This window comes from Siniperca chuatsi, linkage group LG11 (genome assembly GCF_020085105.1).
Source record: "Siniperca chuatsi isolate FFG_IHB_CAS linkage group LG11, ASM2008510v1, whole genome shotgun sequence".
In the NCBI taxonomy this organism is placed as follows: Eukaryota; Metazoa; Chordata; class Actinopteri; order Centrarchiformes; family Sinipercidae; genus Siniperca; species Siniperca chuatsi.
This window is the reverse complement of record NC_058052.1, coordinates 18,390,436-18,408,195: the sequence shown is the minus strand read 5'-3', so window position 1 is coordinate 18,408,195 and position 17,760 is coordinate 18,390,436. Positions and strand designations below refer to the sequence as shown.

General features: G+C 39.6%; 1 protein-coding gene across 4 annotated transcripts; it reads right to left on the bottom strand.

Annotated features, from left to right (window-relative positions):
• Positions 1 to 1,564: 1,564 nt before the first annotated feature.
• On the bottom strand, positions 1,565 to 17,098 carry LOC122884635. 4 transcript variants are annotated; one of them, XM_044214782.1, is made up of 9 exons: positions 16,519 to 17,098; positions 13,573 to 13,643; positions 12,981 to 13,047; positions 11,491 to 12,610; positions 9,212 to 9,375; positions 7,059 to 7,239; positions 5,033 to 5,096; positions 4,411 to 4,510; positions 1,565 to 2,255 (listed from the first exon to the last, which is right to left on the bottom strand). In XM_044214782.1, exons 2-9 carry the CDS (start codon positions 13,575 to 13,577, stop codon positions 2,226 to 2,228), a joined length of 1,731 nt encoding a protein of 576 aa, XP_044070717.1. In that variant the 5' UTR covers positions 13,578 to 13,643; positions 16,519 to 17,098; the 3' UTR covers positions 1,565 to 2,225. The 4 variants fall into 4 exon arrangements, with proteins under 4 accessions (XP_044070717.1, XP_044070715.1, XP_044070716.1 ...); XM_044214780.1 differs by lacking the exon at positions 12,981 to 13,047 and having other exon boundaries at positions 1,565 to 4,510; positions 16,519 to 17,097; XM_044214781.1 differs by lacking the exon at positions 12,981 to 13,047 and having other exon boundaries at positions 1,565 to 4,510; positions 13,573 to 13,639; positions 16,519 to 17,097.
• Between the last annotated feature and the right edge of the window lie 662 nt (positions 17,099 to 17,760).

Sequence of the window (17,760 nt, the reverse complement as noted above, 5' to 3'; positions counted from 1 at the left end):
CCAGACACACACACACACACACACACACACACACACACACTGACAAACTGTCATCACCCTGGCCCCATCTGTGTTTTGTGCAGGCTACCTGGTCTGGTTTAGTCTAATCTTTTTTAGTGTGTGTACGCTGCAGGCAAAAAAGTCACAGATGTCTCTGCGCAGGCTACATACTGCGAAGTAAAGGGAAAAATGCAGTGCTTTGCCTGAGTTGACTTGTTGATTGAGCTATGTCCTTAAAATCACACAGTGTCTTAGTGTGTATCTTCATTTTCTCTCTGAAGAGTTTTATTAAAATGTATACCCTCAAAAACACCATTATTTTCTTTGGTAACTATTAAATTGGTTCTGTTTTGTCTGTGTTTTTGAATGACCCCCTGGCCCACATACAGTAAATATTAAGTAGATTTTAATTGGGAAGACTATTTGTATTGATGTTACAATCACAATCTTAGAATTGAGAGCCACTGCTAGAAAGAGATGGCCACGAGGCTAGATGTTCAGATAATATGGTTGCCAGTAAAATGGCTAAACGCTTAAACTTTAATCAGTAGCTCTGCTTCAATGTACACAATTAGCCCTGTTAACTCAGTGTTCTCCTTTCTAAGCCAGACATATCAGCCCTACCCTCAGGGCATCTGCGCCAGTCATAGCCATTGGGAAGCCAGTTGAGGGGCCTCAGAGCACATAGTCCACATTATACGGAGATAGCAATGTGACATACAGACACATGACGTCTCAGAGAGAGAGAGGCTGACTGACAGGAGCCCTTCTCCTCGTATACAACTGCCCGTCAGTCTGTGCTCATCATCTGGAACCAGCCTACACGGCAGAAGAACAGTTCTCCCATGTGGATTACTCTTTTAAATGGCCTTGCTGGCATCAGTAAAGTGAGTGGATAACAATACTGTTTACTACATATGTTGCTTGCTGGATGCAAGAACCTTGCAGTACATGGCAGCTGGTCCATCATTTCCATACTGCTGGAGAATAAACTGCAGTAGCAGACTAAAATTCAATCTTTATTCAACATTTAACCTAGCATTTTGTTTGGGATTTAAAACACTGTCAGTATTTACTCCAGAGCAAACCCACTCACCAAAAGTCTGCCTCAACAGTATGTATTTATACAGTATGTTTGTGTAAGACCTGCGGCACATGTCCTTCCCCTGTTCTCCCCTCATCCCAGCAGGCTCTGTTTAAATGCCACAGAGATGTCAGTCACCTTTACAGGCTATATGTAGACTGCAGTCCCAGGCTGTGCTCAAAAGTCTCCTCTCTTATTACAATGTCATCTCTGGTTTGGAGCTCTGTGACAAAGACCCCTTTCACAGGCACTGCATGTCTCTTGAGTTCGATTAGCTTGGAATTCCACTGTTCCGGATGGGAGGTTCCAGAGGCCTCGAGGCAGACGTAAAGCCAATGACGAAACATGGTTTTCCCCTCTCCCACTTTATAAACACCTACAGTGCTGTACCAATGACAGTCAAGGTGCTTTGCTCAAAGCACTGAGACTCAATTTCCAGGAAAATGACTCCACTTCTACACAGAATGTCCTTGAAATACTTTTATTTCATTTTGAGATACTTGAGATACATTAGAGGAAAATAAGATTATAGATAAGGAATCAAATCATTAGGAAAGAAAAGAGTAAAATTATATGAATAATCTGTATAGCATTTAATCATTGGGTGATAATTTTAGCATGAAGACAGATTACAAATTCATTGCTTTACACAACAACAATTAACTTAATAGCATACACCTTGAACATCATATACAATTTTCATCTATAGAATACTTACAGTATATTATTTATTTCATAAACTGCCACTGTGGCATAAGCAAAAACATCTACAGTAGGTGTCTTTGTTACATGTCAAATCAAATCATAAAGATAAATACTGGCGACAAATAACGAAAACTAATCGTGTCTTCCTGTCAGCCTGATAACTGCAGAAGCTTGTTGAAAATCAACAAATCAAATTTTTGTTCCTGTTGTTGCATTTCTTTGCTCTGTAAAGCAGTCAGGATGCAAATAGCAAATATAAAACAGGATATTTAACAGAAATTGATAAAATTAATAAATGAATACATATGCACTGGCATGGAAATGATTTGCATAGAAGATTTAATTAAATACAAAGTTATATTTAATGTACATGGAGAGAACTGAAGAATCAGAATGGTCAATGAATTAACTCCATTTGCCTTTCAGTGTCTCTCATTTATCTTTGCAGGATGTGGTCCAGAAGTCTCTGCAAAACAAGAAAAACAACAATGGCACCGATAACTCCCCCCCCCCCAAAAAAAACAGATCAAGAACCCCATCTATCTATCTGCACTCAGACTCCCCTCCCTCAATCTCTTAAGAGCAGCTCTGCATCACACAGGAGTGACTCCTGCTGCTAAATTGGCTTCCACTTCCATCACCCTCACCCCTGAGGTGTCCAAGCCCAGGTAGGGGACATAATTCTAGCTTGCTATCTGACCAAACACCCCGCTATGCTATCACCCTCCTCTTACAGTACTACCCAACAGCTGGAATCTCATTTCAGCCAGCATTCAAAACCGTCCACCCTCTACCCCGCACTATCAGACCCCACTGTGACTCTTCTCTGTGTGTGTGTTGGAGACTTTTTCTGTCAAAAATGAGGTCTCTAAAGCACACACGACTCAGTGTTTATCTAGGAGGAACACACTCCTTTCCCCCCAATCTCACTGTGGTTGAGCCTGGCTAATAGCTTCATTTGAGAGGTGGCAAGGTCACGCTGGCATCGTAACAGTCGTGAATGCTCCATTTTCCCCAAGATTCTCTTACAGAGCCATTTTACGTCACACTATGCTCTGTAGTTGCTGGCTGTGTCAGTAAAGCACACAACGCTGATTTACTGTAGATTCACTGTTTCCTTAAAAATTAAAATTGTTGGAGGCCCGTGGCAAAACAGTTTACCTAAACATTGGCAAACGAGAGAGAAGCCAATCATCTTGAGATCATCTTGAAAAACATCTTGGTAAAAAACACTCATACACACATACATTCTCTCTCTCTCTCTCTCTCTCTCTCTCTCTCTCTCACACACACACATACACACACACAATATCTGAAGCTGCCATGATTGTGTAATCTGTATAAGATTGGAGACATCTCTTCACATTTTTCACATCTCACCTGAGTGACAGCAAATTCATTGTTGTGGTTTAGGTTATAATGGGAGAGTGAGTGAAGGCTCACCTACAAGTGAAGCTGAATGGATCTGTCTGACACTGCATGTCCTAAATATATCATTCATTTGCCACATGCCCCTCACTGTTGGAGGACGTGGATACTGCCTGTTAAAGCAGGTCCTATGCATCATGTCAGCAGGGCCTAGAATATGTAATATTTAGTTATTACTGCTTGAGCTTTGGTTTCTACAGTGCTGAAAGCTACAATCTCACTGTGTTATAAAGAGTGAAATGGACTTGTGATGCAGTAAGGGTTTAGTTTTAGCATGAGTGATGAGAAGGTTCTTTAGTGTTTCCTGATCTGATTTTGAAGAAAACATTGAAAAGTAACAGATTTCACATGAAATATGAGGAAAATGAATAGAAACGTTGAATGCACATTTATTTTGGCCAAATGACAGAGGATATGGCTTTAGCAGTCAAACAGTGACCTCTGCTGGATGATTATCAAACCATTTTTCGTTTTTTTTTGTCATCTAGATCTATTTCATTACAATAACACCAAAATAAATCAAAATATGCACTATATTATTGTTGTATTTATGTGTATTATTTGTTTTTTGGTCTAATTCACACTTCTTATTTTGTCTTTTTATATACTATTGTTTAATTTTATTTTACATGTTTTGTGTCTGTCTTTTAACATCTTTGGACCTTGATGGAAATAAGTGTTCTCCCTTTAACATGTTAAAGATACATAAATAAAATGATTCAAATCCAATAAAAAAAAACACTATGACACACTAGATATGTTAAAGTATTGCTGTGCAGATTTCTTATCCCCCAGCCAATTATAAGATGACTGTGGTCAGCCTAATTTAGTGTAAGGGGAATTGTCTGAGGTGACTGTAATATTGTTTTTCAACACTAAAAAGAAAGTAAATAAAATAAATTGTTGTACCTAACCACTGCCCACCTCCTGGGTGACAAATGAGTGTGACTAGACCACAGTGACTAACATCTACACCTGCAACACCATTTCTTGCAAAAAACATTCAGATTTTAAAATGAGACCCTGGTGCAGTGTTAAACAGCATGCGATACCTTCAGAAAACAGTTAACGCACAGTGTTATAAATTGAGTTTTATGTTTGGGATTTGAAGCATCTTTTGTTGCAAGATTGTGCTTCCTGTAAGTAATAAATGTTGAACTTATTTTTGTACCGAAAATAAATCCCAACTCTACCTTTTTAAAGACCTCTGCTCGCAGTCTGTTGGTTTGTGATACAGCCCTCTTTTTCTCCTCCTCCTTTTTTTTTGTCATCTCCGGCAGCTTGTTGTAAATTCTACAGACACAAAAAAGGCAAATTCATATAGGGCAGGGGAATATGGTATCAGAAGTCTGAGGGTGGCTGAGCTATGCCAACAGATTGGCATACTAGAGACAAGGTTTTATCTAGTGAGACCACAGCCAGCAAAAACCTGGATCCACTGATAAACAGGTCTCACGCAGACTCCTTTTTCACTCCCACAACTACAGCCAATTTGTTAAGAGATCCTCCAAGTCAGATAGTGTTGCTTTTGAAAAAAATTACAATGGGCAGCCATCATCTGATCAGGTGTGGCTTTCTAGATAAGGCAAGAAAAAAAGAGAGAATGAGATAACGTATACAGGGGGTAGCTCATATCTCCTGTCAAGACATTTGGACATCAAACATCTATTGTATCCATGCAGGGTGTGTGAATGTGCATCATTTTGTGCACAAACCTGCATGCATGGCAGATATGACAAACAAGCTTGATGGATTGTAAACAATAAAAAAACAAAGAGAGAGGAGAGACAGAGTGACATTGTCTGGAGAACTCACCGTCTGGACCTCAGCTGCATCTCTCTGCCTGATATAGACCTCTCTCTTGGCTTGAAAAGGTTATCTAGGACACGCACGCACGCACAAACACACACACACACAGAAAGACGCACATACACACACAAACAGATAGGAATAACAAATAAGAATTAATATGTAAATGAATCTTGAATATGTTAATGAACACTGAGGGCTGTGTGTGATCTCTCTTTTTCAGACAGTTACACATTTGAGCATGAATACACACACACACACACACACACACACACACACACACACACATATGCATGTACACATTTCAAACATACACACACACCATACATAGCCATATCCAGTTCTATTAAGCCTGACTGTTCTGTCTCTGACAGACTGAACTGAAGTGAATTGCCAGAGTGCTGCTGCTCAGGTCAACAGCACTGAGACTCTTTGTTCATAATTAGACTTCAGACTTCAGTCAGAGACCAGTGTGAGCTATTCAAGGTTCCATGACTCCTCCATGACCTTCCAAAACTAAGTTAGAGCCATTCAATTACCTGAAGTATTATGGCTCCCTACTTTATTAGTGTTTTACTAAAGGGTTGAGCAGTCAGGTGTCCGGTACAGTTGGATTTGCTGAAAAGATAAATTGCTGTGAACAATCTGATGAATGTGTGAAAAACGTGATCATGCTGGTATAATCAGAATGCATTTAAGAAATTCTGATATTACCCAACCTATGTAGACAATCAATCAAATTCCCTGTCTCGCTTTTAAAATCGCATATTTTCCTGAAGCAGACAGAGAATCAAATAGTTGATTTAAAACTGCAGAGAAATCTTTGATGTGGTGTGTGATCACTTCAACTGAACAAAGCCTTGTCAGAGTGTATAAGTCTGACAGCATTTCCTGCACAGAAATCATACTCCACACTTTTCTGAATGTCAAGCGATATTGCAACAATTTTGAAAAATACCAAGTCAATGATGCAGACGCACACATGTGGATCTATTATGATGTTACTTGGTTGTTTTCTATGAAAAGTGTATTTCAAAGCCAGAGATTTACTGGCATTTTGTTTACCTTTGCTTGATAACATTTTTGACTATTGCTGGTTTAAACGTTTTGCATAAAAATATGTGTTTGATAATCAGTATACTGCCCGTTACATCATATCTAGGTCCAAATTCTTCATTTAGTTGTGTCTCTTTGCTATGTTTGAATTCATTTTATCTGTATTTGTGAATTTATATGTATGATGTTTTCTTTTCCTATATGACAAATGCTTGTTTATTTGCTTGTTTATTTGTTTATTTTTACCCCGTTTAATTCCTGGCTGCAAAGCAGTTTCATGTGGGATACAAAAAATGTTTAAACAAATAGAAAAAAAAACATCCAAGGGATCATTATATTCTAGACACATTTGGTCTCAACTTGAGTGTATTCCCTGCATACAGAGCTTTAGAGAAAAATGCTTTAACTAATCTGCAATACTAGATAATGGCCACCAGAGAGCAAAGTTGGATAATTGCCACTACACTACATGAAGAATATGTTGAGGTTGACATGAATTACTTGAAAAACGGTCCAGTTCCTTGAAAAGCCAACATGATTCAATATGACATGACAAATGTTTACTTCTCACCTGAAAACTATATACACACTGAAGGGGCCTTCATCCCAACAGTCCAATGATTTAATGAATGTGTTAGTCCCTGCAGAAGTGTTGTTACATCAGATCACAGGTGGTGAACGATCGATGTAGAAGATGAGGGCCTGCTTTGGACTGACTCTTGGGGGACTATCTCACCGTGCTAAACTCTGAATTGCTGGCATCGTCACTAGGGTGAATACCACACTTCTACAATTCCCTGGATCTTCTATCATATGACCATCAACTATTAGTAAGCTGCTGTCATCATAGATGATCTGACAGCAGAACTGAAACCTTCTGATTGGCAGGCCATTGGCCAGAGAGATGAAACTGTATTTTACTTAATGGGGTACTTCTGCTTTTCTAGGTTTCAGGGAGTTATTCAGCTGCACTTACCACTAAGTGGATCTGGTGTGGTGCAGTTCCTCTTTTGTTTGCATTGATCCTCCCTGTGGCCCTTCACCAGGTCTGGATTGGAGTCCTGCAGCGCTCTCCTTCTCCTAGCTCTCTGCTCCAACCTCCTCACCCGACCCTGAGATCTGCTGATGAAGTCTGGCCTGAAGAGCTCCAAAGCCTCCTGGGGTAGGGGGAGGGATATATATGGTGAGCTGCTTGTTAGTGGGACGAATACAGTACAACTCCTAGACACTAATCCTGTGGAAAGAGAAAAAAAATCTTCATTGGTTTAGAATCTGTTCTGAAAATATCCTTAATCTATTCTTTAACCTTGAAGAATCCTCTTCACAGCCTTGTAATAGCTAGGAGGTGTAGGCAACATGGTAATATTATTCTCAGCTTTAGTGGGGATAAAAGTAAGGGAGCTTTACTCACAGGGGGAATCTGAATCCTTTAGAAAGCCTCACAAACCTCAGTGGATCTTTACCCCTCAAACGCTGAGATTAAACTTGTTACATTAACTGGGTAGAAAGAAAAACTGAAATAGAGTTTAAAAAAATCTGAAAATTGTGTAATTATTAAAGATCCCCCCTCCCCCTATACACACTTGGCAGAGGCTGCGACAAACACCAACTAAAGCAAAAATGTCTCCAAGTGTAAAAATCACCCCTCAAGAGATGCCACTTCTGTTGTGATAATGTTTATTCCAAGAATAAACACATCAAGATTCTCTGTGTGGGAAACCTTAATTGAAATAGTCTAATACATAATTCCTAAGGTTTCAAAGGTTCCATATGGCACAAGCACTGCACTTATCCATATCTGATCATAAACCCTGTGGTTGCATTGTGTATAATACTAAACAGCTTTTGGCATTTGTTTGACTCCACAAATGACCTTCAGGTTGTCAGTTTCAGTACAGTGGTTCTGTACTTTGTGGAATCATTATTTGTTGTATTTGCATCCTCAGCCACTCCAATGATTCTTTGATAGTTCTTATCTTTGATGGATCAAAAGCAGTGGAACAAGTAAACATTTGGAAATCGATTTGCCACTGGGGACTTTTGAGGAATTTTTAGCTTGAACCTGCATAAAATAGTATCCACATTACAACTTCAACACATTCTCCAAAATGTTCTCAATAGAATGATGAACTACTTGTGATATTGTATTGTAGCCTTAAGTACATACATATATATTATAAAACTGTAAATTCTTAGCACAAGATCCACTTAAAGGGAAAATCCACTGATTTTACACATCAATGTCTGGTTACAGGTCTTGGGGAGTACTACTACATATGTGAAAAAAAGTTGTATAAAGCCTTTTGTGGCTCCAGAGGGAGCTGTGTGAAATCTAATAAATTGTTGGTTGGGGCTAAAGACTACAAGTTTGAAAATGAAAACAATCTAGAGGATTTAGAAAGTAGTGAGATTACCAAGTTCTATAGCCTGCTCCTCATCTCTGCTAGAGGTTAGCGGCTCAAGGCTACATTAGCTGCAGCTAGCACAACACACCTGTATCTCCGACCAATCTGTCGGCAGACAGGTTTTGACAAGATGGAAAAATGTGTGGAATAATAAGGATGATATCTCTGGTTCTGCTGCATCTATTTGGTCCTTTTTAAAAACTGTCCATTGTTAGTCCGACAATGTTAGGCGCGCAATGCTAAATCAGGAGAACTCTTTTAATGGAAATTTTATGGAGTTTTCAGTCATGTGGCCTTCATCAGCTGATGGAGTTTGCTCTGTTGTCAGGGAGACGGTTCAGTTGTTATCGATGTCAGAGACCACCCCTAAAGAGAGACAGGTTACAACCTCCCCCACATATACCATCACTTTTTAACCAGTGACCAAAGTTCTCTACTCAGGTCACATTACAATAACTGATCCATCTCCATGACAACTTAGCAAACTTAATCTGTTGATGAAGGCCATGAGATGTGGCTAAAAGCTACAGAAAACATCCAGTAAGTGGACCTTGTGCTAAGAATGTTTTGGTCAAACTTCTTTTTCCTGTAAATAATGAACCTTTGGGATTAGGGTTGGGTTTGAGTTCATTTTGCTTGTTAATATGGTGGAGTATATTTTCTAAAAGACAAGTAATTATTTGGAAAACTATAAAAAAAAAGGCAACAGAAATGTGGCTCCTACTTTGAGGCTGAGAGTCTTGGGTGGGTCTTCCAGAGAATCAGCCTTCAGCCGGGAACAGGTCTTATCCAAAGCGGAGACTCTTTGAGGCTCTGTGGAACAGTCATGTTCTTGTTGATCCTCTGTCTTATTGCTCCCTGCTTGCTTGGTCCATGTTCTGGAGTTGACTTGAGGGACACAGAGAGAAGTGAAATGACTGTGAAATTTTATTTGGCAAGTCACATCATTCCAAAAAACATGTCAGTGGATTGCAAAGGCCAAGATCACTTTCACAGTAACTTTAACAGGGAGAAATAATTTGAAGTAGATGTGTTTTTGTAGTTTGTTATGTAATTTGTTACTGTTTAGTGTTATATAAAGTAGATGTAATCCAGACGACTGTATTCTTCCCCTCTGAGAGTTATAGCACAATTTTCACAATGTTCTTGAATTCCATCTACGCTTTCATGATTTGGAGAAGCAGGAAAATGAACAGACCTCAAACTGACCCTAACACACCCCTATACACAAATACGCACACACACACACACACACATACACACAACTCATAGAGAGAAAGAACCCAGAGGGAACATGAGTGTGGCCTATGAATAATGTAAAAGATGACAGTGCATTCATTCTGCACCCGTAACCTCATTCCTCTACCTTTTGTGGAATACATATATCCACTGAATACCCTGCCATGACCATGTGGCATGTAGATAGAGCATCATCACATGCTCCAGGAAGCACACGCAAAAATGGAATGTCGCCGGTCAAGCTATTGCTACAGGATATGTCTTGCCCTTCAGGCATTTGAATAAATAAAGTGCCCAGTGAAAAAAACAAAAGTTTAAAGAAGAAAACACAGGGGAAAAAAGCTGTGGGATGGTGCAGAGAAATTAGTTGTAATGAGTGGAGTGGTTTAATAATTAAAAAGTGTTGTGTTGCAGTTGTTTTTCTTCAGACAGCCTATGTAACCGAGAAGGCAGGCAGGTAAGACTGCTTCAGGCAGTGACATCACATTTTTTAGTCCTTTTGGTTCCACTGCCTATACTGTATAGGTCTACTCACTGCAAGTAAGGTACAGTAGATACAGTCTGTATGCAGTCTTATGGCAATATAAATATCAATATCATTCAGCTTACCCTTGCTGCTACACTACACCTTAATATTAAAGAAATAATTCATTCTGGCAAATACTATTATTTGCTTTCTTGTGGAGAGTTGGATGCAAGTATCAATAACTCTCTCATGTTTGTCCGTTAAATATGAAGCTACATCCAGCAGCTGTTAACTTGGCATAAAGAATGTAAACAGGGGGAAACAGCTAGCTGGACTATTTCTTGGCTGGGTGCAATGACTTCCTTGATCTTGTTGCCACTGTGAGATCGTTTTTACACTTTGGTTATTTGTGCAGAATAAACAAATAAGATACAACATGCTTTAGAGGTGCTGGCAGCTGTATTTTGTTACAGTTGGAAAGAGCCATACTAACTGTTTCCCTTGTTTCCAGTTTTTATGCTGTGCTAGGCTAAGGTAACTGCTGTTGGCTGTAGCTTTGTATTTAACATACAAACATGCATAAGTATCAATCTTCTCATCTGACTCTGCAAGAAAGCAAATATGTGGATTTCTCAAAACATTCCTTATCCTTTAAGATAACATAACTGAATTAATTAGTTACCTTTTAGAAGACCAAACATGCAGTGTAAGATCAAATTCTGTTGCTTTGGGACTAATACGTTGTGTTGGTTACCATTTATGTCACCCTGAAGAGAGTCTGCCAAATTACCAAATTCAATTTGTTAATACAGCTTTCATATAACCTTATGTACCAGGAGACCTGGAGAAAGTTTAAATTTAATGCAAACTCATTCTATCTTTAGATTTTGCAACCTACTGTTAATATATACAGTAGCAGTTGCTAACTTAAGATTTTATATAGAAGTCAGAGGAGGATAAATGAAAGTGTTCTTTGCTGACATCTGCAGTTGGACTGAGTGTGTGTGTGTACCCGTTGGACTTTAGTTTAAACAGTGTGAATGTATGGTAGGAGAAGTGTGGGGGGTGGGTGTGTGACAATGCGTGAGGTATAAATCAAAAGGCGAGAGGCAGAGTGAAAAAGACTTTCCACCCTCTAAGACCACGTTGGCACCGCATTCAGCTTGCTGTTACGCCTTGGAAATGTGATCTTATCTAAAATAGCTTTAGAATATACGAGCCACTGAAAGGAATATACAGATCAATTGGTGTGGGTACTTTAGATTTTCACTTCTGAAGCAAGGTGATGAAATTCATACCTGGGCCAATATTGGAAGTGTGCTGCCTGTGCCTAATATTGCTCTGGGTAGGGAAGGCTGCCTCATCTGCATTCCCCTTCTGCCTTCCAGCCCTTGTGTTTGAGGGGCATGGCCCTCTGAATGACAATAATCCCAAAGTAGGACTGTGGTGCTGCGTGTCTGAATCATCTGGCTTGATGTTAACACCATGAGCGGGTGCTATTTGCTCGACCCTGCGGCCCCAGTGCTTTGATAGAGGGCCTCTGCAGTGACCCAAACCACTCTCTCTGCCATTGCGTTTGTTACGGCCCAACGTGGCCGCTCTGGGTCTCCTGTAACCCTTATTTGTTTTGGCTGGTTTATCTGTAGAGGATCTGTGGCAGGATGAGACACCAAGGCGTACAGACAAAGTGGACCTGTACAAAGTGGACTGACCTACTCTTCTTCCCTCCGGTTCCACAAAGGAAATGGAAAGTGACTTGACCAAAAACACAACAGAGCTAGTGGTCCTCAGAGGCACCTCAAGATGGATACAAGACCTATAGGAAGGCTGTGAGGACAGGTTCATTAATGAGCCACCTATCACAGCCTGCTTTCTGTTGGCCTCTGTGTAGCTCAGTCTGCACTGTTCAAGTTGTGCTATCCTCTTTCCTCGATCGCTCACTGCTAATCCATCAGCTGGTGAGTAAGCCTGTCTGAACTCATTTGGCGTCACGATGGTAGGATTCTGTCTGCACACATTTGGTTGGGAGTTTGAGACTCTCTTTGTGTTCGTGGATATGGATAAGGCTCTTCCTCCAAACGTTTCTGGTAGTTTTGGTGGCATTGAAACCTTCACAGGCTGTGTTGGAGTGGATGTACACACAGGGTCCTGTGAGGTAGAAAGTGATGGCAAAACCTTCCGGGCTGTGATGGTGAGGGAAGAAAATGCTGTCTTTGGACTTCTTCCCATCACATCTGGGACACTTGCAGTCCTGAACAGGTTGGAACCTCCACTGTAAGATTCACTATCTGCAGTCTGAGAGTAGGCAGAGTGTGGTATTGCTCTAAGAGACACACTCTCCTTCTCCTCTTGCCCCCGCCACACACCCCAGGACAGGACATTCCTGTGCAGTGAAGGAATGATATCCTTATTTGAGGCCTATGAAAAGACGGAGAAAAGAAAAAACTTCATATCAGAGTTGTGCTCAAAGTGTGCAATTGACTCCTCTATAAAGTGAAAGATTCTGTAACCCCAAAGAAACCATCAAAGACTGCAAATACAAAGATATTAGCTGCTGTGATGTGGTTGGAGGGATTTAATATCTGTTCTCCTGCTCGACTTGTTTCTTGATCTGTTGCTGTTGCCATGACAATGTGTAACTTGATGGGCAGCACTTTGGGACAAATTATCCATGACATTCAAAATGAACAATCCAGATTAGCCTTCTGAAAAATAAAAACACTATAGGTTTTTAACTGAATTGAAAAATAAAAATAAGGCAAACAAACTTTGAACACACAGTACATACTTGAATTATACTTTCCTGCTGATTTTGTACACAGGATACCTTGCTGGTTAACAGTTTTCTTTTCTCCCTGTTTGAAGGGCAAACAATTAAACATCTTCCTCAAGCAGCTCTTGTGTTGGCTCACATTCCCAAGACCCAAATATCAGGAGAGTTTTACACAAATATAATTTGGCTTAATGAGTAATTGTGTCTCTTGCTTGAATGTTATTGTAAACCAGAGTAATGGAAATCTGAAGACATCAGCTAATTAGATCAGACATCAAACATTATATAATTATGGAAGAAACGTGAAAAATTGAGTTTTTACAGACTATGTATTTTTAGTTGACAGTGATGAAATAGATTTCTGTCTCAAATATCCATAATAACAATCATTTTAAAATGCATTTTGTTCAACAAGCATTCTCAGAAAATGTAAAAAATGTGATTTTTATTTCACAATATGTCTTCTTCCTTCATGCAAAACCATTTGCATCTTCAAGTAACAAAGTGCAGCAGTGTATCCACCCCAGTATTTTCAGTAACAGTGTTTAGTAACTTTCCATGTCATAAGACCTTGGGTAAACAGATAAGTACATCCAGAGCTGTTTACCTCATTGATGTTAGGTGTTGATATGCTTGGGAATCTCCAACTGCGGAAACCCGCTGACATCGACCAGCTGTCTTCCATTTTTTCATGTGTCAGTTCACAACAGAAAAAGAAATATATTGTACATTAGAGCACTGCAGCTTCTGGTTTTAACCAGGCTGCACACACCATACATGACATGAAAGGATAGTGCACTTTAAAGACATACTTAACTTGAAACACAATTATCAGACTTACCTACTCATCACAAAAGTACAGCTATCTGTAAAATAGTCTTTCTGCTACTGCCTCAGTATCACATTATTCACTCCACTTTATCATTCCATCATTTATTCCATGCTTAGAGCCATGTTCATTCCCACCTATCAGCACGCAAAAGAAAAACATATCTCTCTCTGCCTTTCTGCTCCTCAGCTCAGCTGACGATGACTCTCCTAAAGTGGTTATCTGCCTTGCTTGCCTGGCACATTTTGGATAATTCCTTAACACCAAACAATAGCTTAAATGTTTAGGCCTATTGTTTCAGAAGGCATAGGAAGGGGCTTATCAACTCATTTTATTCACAGCTCAATATAATTCAGTTTTTTAATCATGATACACCAAGTGCACTGCTCTCAATTCAGCTGGTATAAAGCCAAATGCTGCTATTACGGTCAATAAAACTGAGATTATAACAAATGGAGGCACAATTTACTCTTAAATAAACTTGTCAAGCATGCAGAGCAGTCATTCTGTTTTGTGCCATGTCACAGTGAGACCTTACAATTTGAAGTCATGTTGTTGGCCTGTTAAGATGTTTGCATGAATGGTACAGTGGATATAATACAAGAAATGTAATTAGGTTTATCCCTGTGTTCCACTTTGAGGTGAGTCACATGGAACGGGAATGCAGGCTTGTACAACAAAACTGAAATAGAAATTTATACATTCACAGTTTCACCCCAGTTTTCCTTTGATTTATTTTTGCCCAGCCAGCAAGTGTAATTGAAGGAACAACAATATTTTTATAATATTGCACTCTACAAAAGCGGGTTGGATAGGGGTTTGTTTGTGTGAGAGACTAACTATGATCGGGGACCCTGAAGGACATATGGCTTAAAATGGGGAATTAAACTAAATATCTAGATTGAGCACTGAAAGAATGGAGACAGAGGGTGAGAGTCTTTCAACTAAAGATGAATATTTTTAACATCAAACAGCATATACTGTATACTGTAGTATGTGTTAAAGAAAATTAAAATTAATACTACTGTATATATGGGTGAAAGTGCATGTATATGTACATTTGTCTATATTGCATAAACTGTGGCTGTACAGACGGTGACAAATTCAAGGACAAACCTGAGTAAATGAGTAGGGAAACATAACAAATACAGACGCTCCCATTTTTTTTAAGATTTATGTCATTGGTAGAAATGAATGGGCTTGGGGCTGAGAGCCACAGACTGGGGAACGCATTGTTGATTTTGGTCTTTTCATGGGATTTGTTGACATATAATATAGAATATAGCCAGCCTTATCCTTTAAAAGTAAACCATATGCACCAACCAATGGGTCTGTTAGAGACAGAGAAAAATATGCAAGACCTGTTTGAGAAAAAAATAGTGTGAGTGTGTGTTTGTGAGAGAGACAGATAGAGTGACAGTACACAGAGAGCAAACAGGGTTTGTACTTGGCTGATGTGACCATGTGCTTATTGTTGCATGCATGGAAACCAGTGATTGAGTAAATATTGGTGTTCGTGACAGAACCAGGAACATAGAGGAAGGCCGTGGGACCTACAGCTGGTTAGGAAGCAGACAGGCTGTGCAGAGCTGTGGGCATATGAGAGATACTGTAAACCCATCAGCACAGCCAGTGTCAAAAAGCTCTGGGACAAAATGCTGGTATTCAGATGTGACATATGTGCTGATGTTATTTATTGTCATGAACTAGTCTTATTATCCTAGCCTTTTCCTTTATGCCCACAATGTCTTTCATTTCCCTGCACACTGTCCTTTGTAACCCCAATTCAACAAATTTTCAATGATAAGAAAGAGCAACCTAATGATCTCGAAATCGCCTCTTGTATGATGAATATTTACCTCTATATTTCAGTTTCAAATGTGCTCTTGATTCAAGGTTAAATAGCTTTCTGAACACACACTTATCATTGGTCAGTGAATCATGGATTGTAAGGATGACGTACACGCAGAGTCCACGTTCCTTGTCATAAGCTGAAGCAGTTACACACTGGTTTCTGTATTAAAACAATTTGTCAGACCGAGTTAAGCATGCTGTAATGGTCCTGACTGTGGATCACTGGAATGTGGTCACATGGGCCATAATCTGTTTGAATTCACAGTAGGAAAACATACCAGTGATATTCAACATTTATCCCCACCTGAGACAGCAAAAACAAACTATGAATGTTCTCCACGTTAGCAACTATTTGAATTATGAACAGCTACTTGTGCTAACAAGACTTTGTGCTTGGTTTTAGTAGATTATATTGGTAGTGCCTGTGAGCGTAATATCTCGTGTTAGTAAACATATATGTTTAAAATACTATCTGCATAGTGTCTGGGCCCCTATTCTCAAGCTTCAGATAGCTTATCAGGGTGTCCCATTTCACTTATCCCCATTATGTCTCATATGATTGTACTTTGTACGAGTATTGTATTTTGTATTTTATTCACTGTTTGTGAATAAATTGAAACTGAACTGAACTGATGTAGAATAGCTGGTGTATTCATATACATTTGCCATAAATGCAGCAATTATTGTCCTAACATTTTACCTTAATATTTATTTATTATTTATATATATATATATTTCTTTTTTCATTGAGGAAAACTAGATTGACATACTGTTACTGTTAAAAACAAAATTATTACAGAGAAAAAATAGAAGCATAATTCTGAAATCTACTGTCCAACCCTTACTGTACATATTGTGGAGCCTTCTTACCTGATGTGTCAAGGCCAAGACATGAACTGTTGCTCCCGTCTTCGGATCAGGTATATTCACTTCTTTCAACAGAGGCCAGAGTCCAAACTCTCGTGCACTGAGCCAGGAGTATAACAAATCCGTGCAGCCACCTGGTAGCCGAGAGTGCTCTGTGGTCTTTTCTCAAGCACCAGTGGAAACTCCTCTCAGCTGACAGGGAATCAAGGAGCAAAGCACAACTCAGTATATTTTTACAAATGGCCCTGTGAGCTTATGTTAGCCACCTGAGTGTTAAGAGCTGAATGTGCTCTGCAAATGAAAGAGAAGGCGAGCTTGTGTCCTTGGCACATCTTACAGTGATGGCTCTGGTGGACACACCTCAGTAGATATTTTCTTAGTTAATTCATTCCCTACAAACACCTCTGGTTTAATTATGCTGGTTAAAAAACAACCACCAGGGATCTGTTGAGCTTCCAGCAGTACCCTCGGCCTTATCCACATGAGCTGAGTCCTCCAGTCAGTCAGGCAGGCAGGCAGGCAGGCAGCCTAGTAAGGCTGTCTACCCTTCTTCTCTCCTCCTCCGTCCCCAGAGCCCAGGCTCAGGTAGCAGAACAGGTGACTGGCTCTCAGGTTTCAGGACTTGCATAATAGGTCCACACTGCACAAGTTATTAATGGAGTCAGGGGCTCTCAACAGCTCTTGCAGTTGCCTTACTGACGCAGCAAAGACAAAAAAAATATATAGATAGATAAAATAAAAATGAGGCTGTTTGCTCCTGCGTTTACTCTTTCAAGTGCTTACTCAAACCAATACTTTCCAAGATATTCTCCCAAAGCTTCTTTGAAAAGACACATACATCTTCTTGGAATAGGCAGACCTGGATGTGGACAAAAGAACAGAGAGAGTAAAGGCAAAACTATAAATAAATGTCTAGATATGGTACAGCACTGAAAGTGCTGAATATTCAAGTTATTGTTTCTCCCCTTTATGCAACCCAGGCAAAGTAGGGTAGCAAATAAAAGTCACAGTAAAGTACAGTAAGTTTACACTTTCTCAATGATGAATTACCCAGTTACTTGACTAAAACAGTAAAAACATTGAGGTGTATTTCAGTAACCCAGTGGTTATGCTGATGTGAATACTGCATGAAGCAAGGTGATGATCAATGACTTCTATCTCCAGCTATCATCTGAGGCATACACTGGTATACTTCTAAATAGTTGTAAATATGGATACACACAGTAATCATTTTATAGTAATACA

Bases quoted from the DNA above. Each gene is read 5' to 3' on its own strand.
- LOC122884635 (XM_044214780.1), bottom strand. From the start codon at position 13,632: ATGTCAGCGGGTTTCCGCAGTTGGAGATTCCCAAGCATATCAACACCT. The intron at 12,611-13,572 runs GTAAACAGCTCT...GTCTTTTCATAG, and splicing joins CAACACCTAACATCAATGAG to GCCTCAAATAAGGATATCAT. The intron at 7,240-9,211 runs GTAGGAGCCACA...CCCCTACCCCAG, and splicing joins CCAAGACTCTCAGCCTCAAA to GAGGCTTTGGAGCTCTTCAG.